The following is a 17,101-nucleotide window of genomic DNA, read 5'->3' on the forward strand; positions in this document are numbered from 1 at the left end:
GGCAAACTTGAATATATTTAAACTCAAGGCAGGTTGTGGCGTCTTGGATACTCGTACACACCCCCAGGGAAGGAATTGAGTAGTAGAGCTCGATTCACCTCCCTGATTGACTATCACAGGTTGACTCGTTTTGGTCTTTTCTTGATTTAGTCAACTAATAACCAATAATTGGATCATCAATTTCTTATTTAAAATATTTCATTGGATAGGACATGAGCAAAAGTGTAGAACCGATTGGATTTGTTGCTATTGAAATTGAATCGTTGTTTTAGAGATCTAATCAAAATTAGCAATTAACTAAACATGATATTGGGTGGGCCGAAGGTCTAATTTTAAATTTTTAAGTTAAAAAAAAAAATAAGTTATATTATGTTTGGTTACAACTCAACATTTGTATTTGTAACAATTACAATATTTGTATTTTATTTAGTTGAAAACCTAACATTTTTTTCAATAAGCAGTTGCAAATAACAAAAGTATTTAAGAAAAAAGTTGATTGATCTTTTTTCACCGACACAAAAACACTAAGGAATTTTAACCAAATTTTCCTTAAATAAATGTTTGTAAAGAAAGTGAACTTTTGGAGAGTCACCAAGTACTTATACATTATATGTTGGCATCTTCGTCAAGATTATCTCATTTTTTTTTTAATTTCGTCAAGGTTACCTCATTAAGTGAATCTCCCCAACTTGAACTTTTGTTTCCACTTCTGTATGTAAGATTGTTTTGCACTTTAAATTTGTAAGAAGATTTTGTTTTTTTAATATTTCTACACGAATTAAAATTTTAGAATTGCTATATTTCGAACATTTGTTTAAAGAACAAAAATATTCTATATCTAATTGGATATCATACATAGAACAAAAAAAAAAAGACAATCCAAAACCACCATATTTTAATACACTATAACCGCCTAAAATACAAAAAATAGAAAAGAAAATAAAAAATATTCATTATCATATTTCTGGTATTGTGATTATCCTCAATTTAAAATCACAACCTAAACCATTAGATTTCTCAAATTCGTAGTCTCTAATTGTGTTCCCTTAACAAAACACAACATTTGTAAATCTCTTTCTATTTTGTTTTGTTTGTTTCAAAAAATAAATTTCACACGTTCTGGACTGAAAAATAATATTCATCATCTTACAGACTCAAGTCAAGATATAAAAAAATATGTGGATCATCAACCAAGTATTGAAAAGGTGAGGAAGAAATACTGGAATTAATACACAACATGACATAAATATGGCGTGCTTTTTAATCCAATTTGGTGAGAGAGCCACCAAATTTAGCTCGCTTTGCTCACCAAAAATTCAGGACTGATGTTAAAAGAGGAAGTCTTTCGTTTTCTGTAGGCTATAGAGTGGTTGAACTTCGCAATGTTTGTGGTTCCGGTAGGTATTTTATATGCCTAACGCAAGACTAACTACTAATGCAATCCTAATTATCTCGAAAAAAGAATGTAATTCTAATTCATATCAAGGAAATATGCATAAATTGATCATTTTTGGATTTAAAAGAAATCATGGATGGAAGTATGTAACTTGTGCAAACTGCATCAAAAGTATAAACTTCCAGAGTAGGGTATTTTGTGGGCAATACCCAATATTGTTAAAAACAATCCCTATTACAATTTTTTACTACGTAATTGGGTTGTGTTACCATTATTGTGGGTCAACTAGTTTACTTCATGGATCTCTATAAGAACAAATACATTTGTGGTGTACATGTGTTTGGTTGCAGGATTCCTAAGTATGGTTCGTATTAAAAGTGATATTTGTTAGGAATCAAGAATTCTTGATTTATTTGGCTACAAAGAATTTGAGGACTCTTGAATCCTAAAGATTCCTAATTCCAAAAAATTGTATTGGATCAAAATCTCCCCCTACCCCCCAATATTTGCTAGGATATTGGATTAATAAACTTATATTTCAAACTTAAAATCAACAAAAAATATTTCTTTTTACAAAATAATTATTTTAAAAATATTTGTTTTTCCAAAAGAATTATTTTAAAAATATTTGTTTTTCCAAAAATCCTTTTTTCCATAAAATGTTTTCCCCCTCCCCCCCCCCCCCCCCAAAATCATTTTTTTCCCAACGCCCGATTTTTCTGACAACCGTTTTTTCCCCCGAAAATCGATTCTTCCCCAAGTAACTTTTTTTCCCGAAAACAATTTTTTTCTCCAAACCCTTGTTTTTTTACCGGAAATCGTTTTTTTTTCGATAAGTGAAATTTCCTGAAAACTTTTTTATTTCATGAAGACCGTTTTTCCCCAATTGTTTTTTTTTTCAGGAAAAAAGAGATTTTCGTGAAAAAATTTCATTAAATCTCGGTTACTGAAAAAATGTTTTTCAAGAAAAAAATGTTTTTTTTTTTCGAGAAAAAGGTTTTCGAGGAAAAAACAACTTTTGGGAAAAACTATTTCCTAAAAAAATTTGTGTACTAAAAAAATTGGAAAAATGATTCTCGAAAAAAATAATTATGAAGAAACCGGAGGGTTCTCGAATGAAACGATAGTTGAAAAAACGAGTTTCGAGAACAAGGTTTCTTTAATATTTTTTAAATAAGCGTTTAAAAATACTCAAATAAAAATAAAACATTGGATTCTTATTAGTTGCCAAACAAACCAAAAAATACTACTTGAATTCATGAATTCGTGGAATCATGAATCCGAATGACTCATGAATCCGCGGATTCATGATTCCTTCATCCCAACACACCATTATTACATTTATGGGATGACCGTTTTAGGTTTGGATCTTGATCATACTGTCTGAAGGGTTCTTAAGATCTGAATTATGAGTTTTTCGCTTCATTAAATCTAATTTTGCTAATTGTCAATGCCGAATCCTGGATCCGCTATATATTATGTATAGGGTGGTGTTAAATCTATGTCGGATCTCTTTGTTTCTGAGGTGAGGTTTGGATCAAATCTCAGAATTCTTCGCGAGATATTATTGCCAAGGCTTACACATTTGACACTTAACTTCCTATAGATAATTCCTATCGAGCTCGATAATCATATTGCTTAGAAATTAGGTTTCCAGATCAGAAATCCTCCTTCAAGAGTTCCGATTTGGAAACCCTTGTTGTGCTCCCCCTTCGCCAGGGTTCCTGTTTACGAAGGGGATTTTAGAGAGAGAGAGAGAGAGAGAAGAGAAGGAGGAAGAGAAAAAAATGTAAGTCGCTAGTTGGATATTGTCGGCCGGTTACATTTGATTGGAATGCAAAAAAAAAAAAAAGTGGGTGATAAACACCTTCAAATTTGGGGATTGCCTTTAACCGTACTCAGTCAACCTATTTTGACTAAGTCTCGAGTGAAAAACACATTGCCTTTAACATGTTTGGACATTCTCTATAAAATTTCCTCAGAGAGTATTATGCTTGAGTAAGAGTAATGTTGCTTATTAACAAAAGCATTACCAACGACAATGAATTGTGTATAGGTGCATTGAGTCTAAAACATTCAACAACATATTTTAAGAATTGACAAAGTAATAGTAGATTGTCCACAAGTATTTTTGTCCTGAGTTACAAAATATTTTGAAAATAAATACATGAAAATATCTATGAAAAACTCTCATTATCAGTAAATATCGATAAAGATTTGAAGACTTCAAATGTCCGTCAATATCTCAATCCTTTATGCTCACAAGTGAAGTTAGTTCGAAGTCTAGGTCGAACTCCAGCTAATTGTTATTTGGATTGATAACAACAAATGTTTAGTGAGAAGAGAAATTCCAGCTCAAATATATGTAGGTCCTTTCTAGTTCTTGACATCTTTTATCTTGTTATGTCATTCAATGAGATAATAAGAAAACTTTATGTGGTATAAATAGTTCTACGTAGCTGTCAAGAAAACTTTATACTCCATTAAATATTGTTGATAGAAACTCAATAGAGACACGTAATTGATTAGATGAGGAAAGACAATTAAGAGGTTATAATGATAAATTTAGTTAGAACAGAGGAATGAGAGACACCACCATACGAAACGACCCAATTATTCTTCAGCGTGTGAGGGTAGTCGTGAGTACGCTGTTTATACTAATGATCGGAATTATTGTGACTCGGGCTTATGACTTATCAACTTATAGTTAATTAGTTTTCAGTGGATCTTCACAAACATATGAAATGTTTGTCTTTTTTTCCAAGTCAAGACTCGTATCAGAGATCAATATCATTTCTTTTGTCTGACTTGTCTCAGTGGCTGGTTTTGGATGATTTTTAGTCTATCTAAATAGCGCGAGTCAGATGCACAGAGCGACGAGATAAAAAACCCACCAAAATTTGCATTGTTTTACTTCTAAACTTTTTTTATTGGAATGACTTTTAATCAAACTAATTTTTAAGTCACTCATACTAACATATGTGTTATTTCTTTTTCTTTCTAGGGATTGAAATTTCGGACGAAAAAAATAAAATTTTTAAAGAATGGAGATCTATGAAATGCAAATGATTTTGATGTTGCTAGTTATATTTAGTTTATGAAAATGTAGAATTTTATAAATTTATCTTTGGAGTTATGTGTTATAAATCTATTCTGAAATTCATATTTACGATAAAATAGCAGGTTATTATTCACTATGTTGCTGCAGTTTATGGATCACCACATGCAACAATGGATATAGATTTGTGTTTATTTAAATTAACAAAAATTATATCGTCAGCAAAAGTTATAGCGACGCATTATGACCGTCGACAAAACAAAGAAGTTGTCGAAAAAGCAGGAGAAACTTGGTGCCAATAGCCGTCGGTAAGAGAAATCACAAAACCGACGGAAATAGACCTGCCGACGGCTGGGTTTCCGTCGCCACTCTCGTCGGCAATAGTTTGCCAACGCACTTTTGGCCGACTATTTCTCTCCGTCGGCTGTTACCGACGATAACTTTTGCATTGCCAACGGTGTAATGCCGTCGGTAATAACATTCATTTTTGTAGTGTGTCCTAAGTTCAAAAGACTTAACCATGCTATCAGTGTCAGAGTAGTCCAAATAGACAATGAGTACTCTGCTAACTCTAATGATCAAGAATATTATATCTTGGGCCTATCAACTTATGGTTAATTAATTTTGAGTTGGGGCTTCATAAACATAGGTAGTGTTTCTTTTTTTTCTAGACAAATGACTAGACTCAAGTCAGACTAACATTTGTCTTCTCATCTTTCATTTGTCTAACGTTGGTTGTCGGCTTTCACTTTCTATGTCTCTTGGAAAAGAGTCGTAAATATGAAGAGAGAAAAACTGGAAAGTAAAAGGTTAAGTTCATTAAGTTTCATGTGAGTTGGATCTTTTAAGATAATGATAGCTTGGAGCCCTGGACACACACACACATATATTATTTGAAAGAGACAAATATCGGTTTATCACGGATCAAATTTTCCTTTTTCATCATTTTCATTGTGGATGATTACCCAAGTTACAATTTTATGAGGTATTCAGGCATCAATCTATTTTTGTATATGTCTGAGGTATTCAGGGGTATAGTCTAATCAATCCACCTATAGTACAAAGTTTATACAAATAGATTTGGTTTCTCCTATAATATAACTCTAAGTTAGTAGTTCTATACCCAAACTCACAACATCTCCTAAAGAAAAGAGAACATCTTATAATATATGCTAAGATTGTCAAAGAAACATTCTTACTCGAAATAAATCGAGACAAATGTTTTAGTTAGTTATATGAAATACAAGAAAGCTCAATACATATGACTAATATGCAGATATAGATGAACTAAAAAAGACAAGTTTCTTAACCAACATATATAGATAAGAACGAATTCGCTTAGATAGTAAACGTACCGACAACGTAGTAACGGATTATTCCCAGTTTTGGGAACTCGGTTAAGTTTTTTCTATGACTATCAAGTTGTACTACGAGATGGAACTTGTAGCATCGTTTCTTTCAAGTTGGTAAGATCTCGAGCTCTTGCGAAGAACATAACTTTTATCCTTTAATTTTAATTGTTGTTCTTATCATCTTTCTAATCCATGGCGCGCTAAAAGCTCAAGAGCTCTGGCAAAGCATTCACAAAAAGTGAAAGATGGATTCGATCTTCTTCTCCTCAAAATCGAAGTATCACGAAGATTTAACAATGGAAAGTGATATAAACTCATCGAAAAAAGCTCAAACAGATCAATAAAGAAGTTTACATTATTGGGTTACTAACTAAATTTACAGAAGGACAAAATAGAAACTAGTACACGGTTGCGGACGCTAGGTTTCCAGACGAATGGGTTAATGAGCGCGAAAAGGTGTTTGAATTATATTTGTATATAGGATAGAGGGTAAGGCCTCCTCATAATATTCCATGGCCCTAATTGAAAAAATCAAAACCATAGAAAAGCTTTCAAGTGTAGCCCAATCACCACTCCATTGTTTGCTTGTGGGAGCTCAGTTCCCACTCCCCCTGCACTCATGTTTAATAGCCCAACCATTCCATTGTTTACAGTAGGTCATATTTGTATTCTTACTTCACTCTGAAAACACCTTAAGAGTGGATCTGGTGTATGGATTGAAGTCAATGATTAAAAAACAATAAAGTGGAACAAGATAGAAGACAAAAAAAGAAATAGGAAATATCAGAAGGCAGAAGGATTATTAAGACAAATAGAAAACTTGTATTATTATTATCTGATCATAAGTAGATAACTAGTTGGATGTATAAACAACAATAGGACTTCTCACAATATGAACCCCATCTGACCAGAGAAGTATTGCTGTCGCGATTTCTTCTTTCTGTAATCCATCTCCTTCAACATTCAATACAAAAGACTTCTTCTCACTTACAGACTCAAAAGACAGAACACTAGGCTCAACAGTCACCATAATCCTATCATCCGAAGTGATGGTCCCCTTGTATGTCGATTTTGCATCGCCAACATTTGTTACCGTTCTTGGGAATTTGATCTTAATGGACTCTCCCTCTTTAACTTTTGCACCAAATGAAGGATAATTTAGATCTCTTGCAGTTCCGTTGGCAGTTTGATTTTCAGGACAAGTATGGTTAGTTATGAGCTTAACTTTGCTTCCACTGTAACCAATATCACAAAGCATATTGATATAATACCAAGTCATACACCAAACCAGGATTTATCGCTTTTACCGGGTTTATGTTACCCGCTCCAAAATCAAACACACTTGCATTACCCTTGGTACCATTCATAGGAAAAGCTATAGATAACAGGAACAAATTAGTAAATGAACTAAGTGATGGGAGGGTACAAAAAGAAGTAAAAGCATGATAGACTTAGTTGAAATTACCAGTAGTCATAAGAGCAGATTTAATAGCAGAAGGAGACCAGTAAGGATGGAAAGATTTAACATAAGCTGCTGCTCCTGTTGCATGGGGGCATGACATCGACGTCCCTGACAATACGCTATACTTTACAGACCTTTTATCGCCGGGTACATTTGATGGGTTACCTTTAGGTGAGAATGCAGCAAGTATTTCAATTCCTGGGGCACTGATATCTGGCTGTTATATAATACATGACAAATAAGTAAGTATTAGAGAAGCTAATAAAGCTAACTCGGGTGTTATTTGTATGGTTCTCATCGTCTTATTCTTCCTATTCTGAATCTTAATCATCTGAGTCAACTAAGTAAACCTAGAATCGACCCGAATCAGACATTAGAAGTTAGACAAAAATAAACATTTTGAAATCTAGGAGTCAATTCAAACTCTTGAACCGCATATTAGATCCCGATGGAAAACAAAAACTACTTCACATAAAATAAGTGATACCTTTACAATATCTGGTAAGATGCTGTTCGGTCCACGAGAAGAGAATGAAGCAACTAATGGAGCTTTGGAATTTTTTATTGACTCCGATTTGAGAATAGTTCCCACAGGTTTTCTGTTAGTTGAAATGCATGAGTTAGAGAACTAATAGTTTGAAGCACAAACAATCATTATCTTTGGATACTTTTGTAAGCTTACTTGGTTGAGTTGAAGTACGAGAAGACACTTTTGCCGACCGTAGTATTTAAAAGAGTCGCCGGTAAGGGGTAAATGAATGAAAGATCGGAAAATCGACTTTCAGCAATCAGGATAGTTCCTAATGCATTCGCTCTTAAAGCTTCCTCCCCTCGGTCATATGATTCACATATCACAATCTTGTCCTTAACTAAATTTTCATCGAGGCAAGAGTAGTAACAAAACCTGAAATTTGAAACAAGACGAATAAATAAAACTCGAATTTCTTATCTTTATACTCTAGTAATTGTAAAAGCTAAAGTATCAAAATTTACCGAGCTTGTTCAAAGGAACAATTAGTCGAGACATTTTTCCCATACAAAATAGGAAATCTAGTTCCATTTAATAGGAAGCCATTAATAACATTACCCTGAACAAGAGCAACAAGGTCAATGAATAAGTGAATACACTAACATTCCATTCAAAATTGAAACACAACGTAAAACTACAGGAATCGAGAAAGTATACCACGAATGTCTTCCCATTTCCAAGAACAACCTTGTCGATGATCTTACGATCTGTTCCCGTCGCTCCCACAGTTAACATCCAAGGTGCATTGCTAGTCACAGATTTCTGCCAGGGGCCGCTGTTACCTGCTGAATTCGATGTGAGAATTCCTTTTTGAATTGCATGAAAAGCACCGATGGCAATAGGATCTTTATCAAATTCCTGGGGATCACGTGAACCTAACGAGACTGAAAGCATGTCGACCCCATCGGCAACTGCGTCATCAAAGCCAGCCAAGATGCTGGCGCTGTTGCAACCTAAGTCTGAACAGACCTTATAAACAGCAATTCTTGCAGATGGCACAGCACCTCTAGCATTTCCTTTGGCTATTTCATAGAAACTCACATCCTTCACTATGTTGCCTGCTGCAGTTGATGCAGTATGAGTACCATGTCCTTCGAAATCCCTCGCACTGTCGTCATCTTGATAATACCGAGCCCCGATGATCTTGCTGAATGTACAACACAAATAGACATAAATTGTTATGTATATATCTACGTTCGGATAGAATACAAAACACATTTCTTATAATTTCCTGACAACGAAAGAAATGAGTAGGAAAATTACTTGTTGCAAGTGAAATTTTCGCCACCTTTACAAATACCCTTCCATTTTTCTGGTGGAGGCCCGAATCCAGCATCATTGAAACTTTCTGACTCTGGCCAAATTCCTGTATCTAATACTCCAACAATGATATCACTCTCAGTAGTAGAAGCCCGTTCTACAGTTTCTACGAATCCTAGAAAGTCCCACGATCTTGTTGTATGAAGTTGTAGTTTTCGATTAGGAAATATAGACACTATGTCTTTCCTTCCTGTGCACATATTGAATACATAAGTTATTTTGTATTTCACCAAAAAAAATTATTTGACTCAATAAACATATCAAATCGGGTTATTCGCTAATTACCATAAAGCTTGCGAACTTCTTGTTCAGTAAGCTTCGCTGCAAATCCATTGAAACTTCTTTTGTAGCTATATACCATGACATCTTCCAACAAGCTGTACAATAACCATGAATATAATTTTAAGTAATGTAAATTAAGCTATTAAAAGAACTCATGTTCTGCATAATGTGAGACAAGCAATTTTTGCCTGTCTAATTTTTGAGGAAAATTATTGTTTAATCAATACTACCTTTCGCCGATAACTTCTTCTAGAATACTCTCGTGATGAGATGTTGGAGAATATTCCGTCTCAGCTGGAAGTCCACCCATGTACACGATATATATCTGCATGGGTCATCCACACCATCGTGAAAATCGAAGTTAAAGAAATATAAGACACAAGCTTTCAACATGTGGACTAGAAATTCAAAGTTAAAAAAAATTAAAATTTTAAAATATGGTAGTGCTTGGTTGTGTTTTTTTTGTGGATACAAAAGAAATAGATGTGAATTTATGTATTAATGGTGGGACTATTACCACATAAGAAAATAACAATCTAATAGTCATAATATAATTTTTCAGGTCATTTTACTCATTGTAATAGGTTTTGAGTCGTAAGACAACAAATTGAACAAAAGTATGTTATAAATGATTCGAATTCTACAAAAAAAGACAGGGGAGGGAGAACCCAAATAAGAGATTTGGTAGATTTCACATCGCTAATTTGAAAATAACAATGCTATTTTGACTTGTATAAATTCTTTAAAAACGAAAAACTATAAAAATTCAAAGAAAAATCATTTGGAAATTGTAGTTGAGTAACACTTTTTATGGTAATTGAATAATTTTTGTAAATGAGAGAAAATGCAACCCTAATCAAACATTAACTAGATATGAGAACATACATTTCTATCCTCGTTAACACCAGCATCGGAAGCAGCAAAAGTTAAAATCGCCAGAAAGAAAATGGAGAAAATGCTAACACGGAAAGGAGATGAACTCAAATTGTAAAAGGCCATTTCTCGACTCTAATGAAAAACTATGATTCCCCACAGGTGTTTAAATAGGAGATTGGAGAATTAATTTAGGATGATGTTTTTAGTATATGTGGTGATTTTAAGACTCCGTTCGTATAATTTTTTGTTGATGGCTAAATATGAAAAGTTAATTGTTTTTTATTAATACGCGTTTTCCTAATATGTACACCACAAGCACATGTAAACTCTGTAAATTGATTGTTTCGTTTTGAAGAAGTTAAAAGCAATTCTTAGAGTAATCCAAGATTTCCTTAATGGAAAAAGATAAAAAAACAATTGTGATTTATGACGCAGGACACTTGTTAGAAAAATCGTTTTTATACACCTATCCCACTATAATAATAATCTTAGCAATAATACTAACCATGCTATGACTAGACTATTACATATTTTTGCAACTATTCAATTCTTAACATCAAAACAGATGATATAAATGGTGCAAAAGTAAATGCAACAAGTAGTGGAGGTTTTACATCCCTATAGTTCGATCGTAACGTCCAAAAAATAATGCCTAACGTCATTTTCTATTTCTTGACATCTTTTATCTTGTTTTTTTTTGTTAAGAATCTTTTATCTTGTCATGTCATTCAAGGAGATAATAAGAAAATTTTATGTGGTATAAATAGTTCTACCTAGTTGTCTAGAAAACTTTATATTCCATTATATATTGTTAATAAAAACTCAATGAAGACACGTCAAGAAATTTAAATTTTGTAAGTAGATGTTGATGAAATACTCTTTAGGTGATTAGATGGGATCAACAAATGACAAGTAACTGGTTAGACAAGCCAAAAAAGGTAAACATGGTTATTATAGTAAGACTGAGGAACGAGAGACACCGCCATACTACGCGATCTTATGAGGGTGAGGATAGTCCATAGTAGACAATGAGTATGTCGATTGATCTAGTTACCAACATTATTATATTTTGGGTCTCTCAACTTATTGTATTGAGTTGGATATGTAGTGTCCGTTTCTTTTTTCCAAGTCAAATCTGAGTAGATTCAAATAACAACATAATTTTATTCTTTGACTTGTCTCCGTGGTTGATTTGGGATGATTCTTAGTCCATCGGAATCGTACGAATCAAATTCACAGAGTGAGAAGATACAAAAAATAACCTAGAATGTTTGTAGGACCATAGGTGATTACGTCAAGTAGTGATTGAAAAATAGAACTATTGGTAGTTCTAAGTTCGAAAGACGGATCCATGCTATCAGTGTTAGAGTAGTCAAAATAGAATACGAGTACTCGGTTAACTCTAATGATCAAGAAAATTACATCTCGGGCCTATCAACTTAGCTTTCATTAGTTTAGTTTTGGGTTGGGTCTTCATAAACATAGATAGTGTGTTTCTTTTTTTCCCCAAGTCAAATCTGAATAGACCTAAATCAAAGTTCAACACTTGTTTTCTGATTGTCTAACTGGTTGATTTGTGATAATTTTTAGGTCATCTGAATCAGACGAGTCGGATTTTTTTTTTTCTGTTGAACGGACGAGTCAGATTCACATAGTGAGAAGAAGAAAGAAACATGACCTAATAATTTTACCAGGATCATACGTGATTAGGCTAAGCAGCAATGTATAAACCATGGTAGAAGTTCAAAGTACCTAACCATGCTATCCCTCAAAGAAAACCAACACATGATAACACCCAACTTCGATATCTCAACAAAATTACTTCATTATTGTCATTTTTCATCTGTTTGATGTCGTCTTTCACTTTAATTACTTCCACTAACTTAAGTTTTCCCATCAATTTCTTAAACTTAAAATTTTCCTCTTTCTCTACATGTTAATGGACAATCGTGGTGGGTTCCCCGTGGAAAACTCGAGCGTGTAACCTTTAATGGTAATATGTAATTGTACATAGCAATTAAGATGAGTTGTATAACTACATAATAGGCCAAGGAAAGCAACTCCTCACATATATTGAGCTTACCTTTCATGTGAGTTGGTTCTTTAAAGATTATGATAGCGTGGAGCCTTGGACACACATATGACATATATTAATTGGAAAAGACAAATATCGGTTTATCACGAATCAATCTGTCATTTTCATCGTTTTCATTGTCGATAATTACCCGAGTTATAATTTTGAGGTATTCAGGCAATAGGCATCAATCCATATTTGTATATATCTGAGGTATTCAGGGCATTTGTCTATATCAATCCGTCTATAATACAATGTTTATACAGATAGAATTGTTTCCTGTAGAAAAGAGAACATCTTCTAATATTAGTTATGCTAAGTTAAGATTGTCAAAGAACATTCTTACTCAGAAATAAATCAACAAACGTTTTAGGTAGCTATATGAAATACGATAAAGCTCAATACATATGACTAACAAAAATGATGCTCTGCCCAGTAGGTTTCCCGGCCCGTGAGATGCTCTGCCCGAGGGTGGCCGCGCCACGTCAGCCGCCGGATTGGCTCGGGAAACCCACTGGCCAGAGCATCATTTTTGAAGAAATAGTTCGTTTAGATAGTAAACGTACCGACAATGCAGTGAAGGATTCTTTCCAGTTCTGGAACTTGGTTAATAGTTTCGTAAGACTATCTTGACCTGTACTATGACTCTATGAGATGGAACTTGTAGCATTGTTTAGTTCAAGTTGGTAGGATCTCGGGATCTTGCGAAAAACATAACTTGTGAAATTTGAATTGTGGTTCTTATCATCTTCGTAATCCATGGATGGAAGCTCTTGTCTACAAGATTAAACATTAAAGCTCAAGAGCTCTGGCAAAGCATTCACAAAAATCAAAGATGGAATCGGTTTTCTTCTCCTCAAAATCGAAGTGTCACAAAGATTTAACAATGGAAAGTGATATAAACTCATCGACGAAAGCTCCTGCAGAAATTTACGTTACAAATACCCAAGTAAATTTACAAAGGACAAAATAGAAACTAGTACAAGGTTGCACCAGCTAGGTTTCCAGCCGAATGCTTCAAGGACTGCGAAAACGTGTTTGAATCATATTTGTATAGGATAGAAGGTAAGGCCTACTCATAATATTGTTTGCTTGTGGGAGCTTAGTTCCCACTTCCCCTATACTCATGGTTAATAGCCCAACCAGGATTAGTAGAAGATAAAACACAAATCATCTTAGAAATTTAAAGATTGAGACCTTTGCCAATTTTAACTTTGTGTGTTTTAACATTACTAAAGGACAAGTTCTAGGTTAAATACCTACAATCACTCCATGTTATGACCAAGACCAGGCGACGCAAGAAATTAATAACGAAAGTAAACAACCACAAAAAACGCAAGAAATTTACGTGGTCTTGTTGGTGAGATCTACTCTATGGAGGCACGATAATTTTCACTACTGAGTGAAGAACAAGATACAAATATTTCTCAAGAGTTTTAATATTACTCACTAAAATCCTAGCACTCAGCCGCCTCTAACTCTCCCTTCAAAACTGAAAAATGGGATACACACTTTACATTGATAAGAAGCCTTTGTAAGACTACGGCAACCATATTCAAGACACTTTCAACGCTCACTTCTTTAGAACAAGATCACTACTTGACTCGATATGAATATCAAATAAAAATTAGTGTTAATTTTTCCAAATTTAAGATGTATTGCTTTTAATGCTGAATCTAATTAAATTATGCATCAACAATTCCAAGCAACCCAAGTTCGAACCAACTTTTTCTTTTTAAAATGGAAAGGTTCCGACTATGGTCTCTCAATAGAAGAGATATACATGTCACCGCTCAAGCAAAGTGAGATTCGCCACCCAACTAGTAATAAATTCAATCAAGTTATTCAAAAAAAATGAAGCTGAAATTTGTGAACTTTAAGAGCATATAAGAAGCAAAGCTTACAACTGATTCCATAACTGACAGATCGCGAACGGAAGGAAAAAGGAAATCGCGAGATAAAATATCATGGAAGGAAAACAGAGGAAAGGGTGTTAGTAATTGGTACAGAAAGAGTGGTAGCCTTTGAACTTGGAAGAGCTTCTTCTGTTAAAGCTATTCTTCTCTATTACTCCTTCAGATAAAAGGACTATAATCTGTATAGAGTCCTGAGGAAGAAAGACAGGGCTAACCCTATCTGGGTGTTCCACAGGAAAAGGTCCAAGTGAGAGACTCCAACAACCCTAATCTGAAAGTGTGAGAGTTGAACAAGGGACATATTACTCTGAATCTGTAGTTTTTTCTTCTCAAACTCTTCGTTCCACGTGCATGATTCTAAGGGTTTTTGCTTGATGCATTCATTCAATACTTACATTTGTCCTTATCAAATGTGACAATATCAAAGAAATAAGAAATTTCATTGTTACAGCTTGAGAGTATATGATTTCAATGAGTCTTCAGATCTTTCTCATAAAACAAAAACTCAGGATAACAAACAACTAAATAGGCCTCACTGAACAGGGATAGGTCCAACATAAAGTACACAACATCCGTTATATAATGGTGTCGACAAACAACCAAACCACGGCACATATGTAAGACTCCCTCGCGACACCATGGTTGACCTGACCTTCACAAGAAACGGCGATAAGTGGAGTCAGATTTCTGTCAACCATGTTAACCATACTCATTCCTGGCAAAAAGTTACTGACTACCTTCGCGTAACGCCCACAAAGTAGCGACGTATTCGTCAAATCTGAGCCATAGAATGTGAGGAACTTGCTCTAGTGATCCCGGATTGCTTCATTTCCTGCTAGAGCAAGGATTTCAATAGCTTGTAGCAGAACCTGATTCTTCGCATTAGCTTGTTTTGATAGGAAAGCCCTTCCCTAGCTTTGAGCCAGTGGTTTCAGATCCAGGGACTGTAAGCAAGTTCCCATTATCGGACATGTAGAAATAGTTGTAGTTAATTCTAGTGATCAAATCAGCCAAATGAGGAAAGTGCCCCACATTGAGCTTGAAGGATAGTACCTAAACACAGTCAACAGAAAAATGTAAGTTATGCATGAAAATGAAACTAAAAGCTGCAAAGTGATCAAGTTCCTATTATCGGACATGTAGAAATAGTTGTGAAAGAATGTCTAACGATGTGTGCATGACGAAGTTGCTTCTGTCGATGCACTTAGTTAAGTTTGCACTTTTTGTAACAACAAAGTATATGCACGAGTCAAGATTAAACTGCAAACATATTCCCCACAAAAGTGCCTTAGAATTGGAACCCCCTTAACCCTTTTCTTCTATCTGATTCTCCCATCTCTCCTCTCCAAACCAGGAAGAAGTATGGATATTATGATAAAGGTTTTAGCCGATCATATCATGCGTTCGTTCGAAAGAATGAAGATACGTTTTACGTAAATAAGCCGAACAAAAACAAGGAAGTAGAAGAATACTCTGAGAAGAAGGCAATGCAATCATCAAACTGTTTCTCAATTCGATCCACTTCTATTTCACATCTAGCTTTGATAGCAAGAGCTGCTCCACCACTACTAAGTGTCTGCTGTATGGAATAGAATTCGAGAGCCAATCTAAGGATACTCTTGACCCGACTTGCAATCAACGCCCACTGCATTTCGAGACACACCAGTAACATGTTTCAGTGAGTTTTTTTTTAGGAATGTTGCAGTGAGTTTTTTTTAGGAATGTTTCAGTGAGTTACCACTATCAAGACTGTTTTCTTTTTATCAATGCTTGAGTCGATAAACAGATGGTCTCTGCAAAAGGTCAAACCTTAGAATAGACTTGAAGCTCTGAAAGAAAAGAAAAAAAGCTTCAACTTACAAACTTATCGGGAACCACAAAGCACTGATGCTGAATAGACGATAGGTAGGCCTCATGAACTTCTATAACTTCATCAAGCGAACCAGCAGATGCCATACCTTCACAGAGTTCAATCCATGCACTGTGAAAAACCTGTATATCCAGTCCGAGAAAGATTAGATTGAAAAATTTTCTTGTCAAGTAGAGTATAGAGACGATTTTTTATTTTATTTTTACCCTGTCCATGACATACTGATGAAAGGCATCAACAAAATGGAGGAGCTCCACCAGCCAGTGGCATTTGCGGTTGATGCTGAACTGCCTCTACCCTGCATAATAAACTCCCAAAATAAAGCACATGATCAGAAAAATGATTGTGAAATCACCACTTCCAGCCAGTTCAAAATTTTGAAGTCTAGCAAAGCATAGGGAAAGTCCAAGTATGTCAAACCTTCCACATCCACCTACGAGCTTTGTCAAGGACATACTTCGCCCGCTTCACCTTCAACAAGAAACCCATCACCTAAATCCAACACAAATATCAAATGATCTGGACTATACTTGAGGACAACCCTTGTAGTTGTAGAGAAGCAAAACAAAATATTTGGGAATGACAAATTTATACTTCTTAACGGCCTCTGAGTTTGCAATAAGTTCAAGAGGCCAAGAAACCTGTCATAACATATACCATCCTCCACTTAAAAGGATGAGCTTTGAGAGATATGATGATTCCAACCTATAAATAATCAAGATTTTGAAAGATACTCACCTTGTAAGTAAAATTCAGCAAATCAAGGGCATCAATACCAAAATTATTGTTGCGGCTTTTAAGGTTATTGGAGACAAAGCTTGATGCAGGATTTCTTTGAAAAAATTATTTATCTTCTCATCTTTCATTTGAAAGTAAAAGGTTAAGTTTCATGTGAGTTGGATCTTTTAAGATTATGCTAGCTTGGCGCCTTGGACACACACACACACACACACATATATTATTTGA

At 34.7% G+C, this 17,101-nt stretch overlaps 1 protein-coding gene and 1 pseudogene across 2 annotated transcripts; both read right to left on the bottom strand.

The window, feature by feature from the left end:
* Positions 1-6,605: 6,605 nt before the first annotated feature.
* Positions 6,606-10,503, bottom strand: LOC147558658 (subtilisin-like protease SBT4.4; annotated as a pseudogene). Its single transcript, XR_015233510.1, has 10 exons — positions 10,285-10,503; positions 9,630-9,724; positions 9,403-9,494; positions 9,061-9,307; positions 8,455-8,944; positions 8,262-8,356; positions 7,951-8,172; positions 7,756-7,867; positions 7,272-7,485; positions 6,606-7,181 (listed from the first exon to the last, which is right to left on the bottom strand). The product of XR_015233510.1 is annotated as a subtilisin-like protease SBT4.4 (transcript).
* Positions 10,504-15,694: 5,191 nt separating this feature from the next.
* LOC147558659 (uncharacterized) lies at positions 15,695-16,382 on the bottom strand. The gene is made up of 3 exons (XM_086659058.1): positions 16,342-16,382; positions 16,126-16,257; positions 15,695-15,910 (listed from the first exon to the last, which is right to left on the bottom strand). The coding sequence occupies exons 1-3, from the start codon at positions 16,348-16,350 to the stop codon at positions 15,695-15,697; spliced, it is 357 nt and encodes a 118-aa protein (XP_086515184.1). The 5' UTR covers positions 16,351-16,382.
* Between the last annotated feature and the right edge of the window lie 719 nt (positions 16,383-17,101).

The sequence above is a fragment of the Eschscholzia californica genome, unplaced genomic scaffold (genome assembly GCF_041429995.1).
Source record: "Eschscholzia californica isolate CP2 unplaced genomic scaffold, dmEscCali1.0.p SCAF_2, whole genome shotgun sequence".
In the NCBI taxonomy this organism is placed as follows: domain Eukaryota; kingdom Viridiplantae; phylum Streptophyta; class Magnoliopsida; order Ranunculales; family Papaveraceae; genus Eschscholzia; species Eschscholzia californica.

What these genes read in the sequence shown, in the direction of transcription:
- LOC147558659 (XM_086659058.1), bottom strand. An exon ending in TTGTGGTTCCCGATAAGTTT is followed by an intron (nt 15,911 to 16,125) that starts GTAAGTTGAAGC and finishes CTCGAAATGCAG; the next exon opens with TGGGCGTTGATTGCAAGTCG.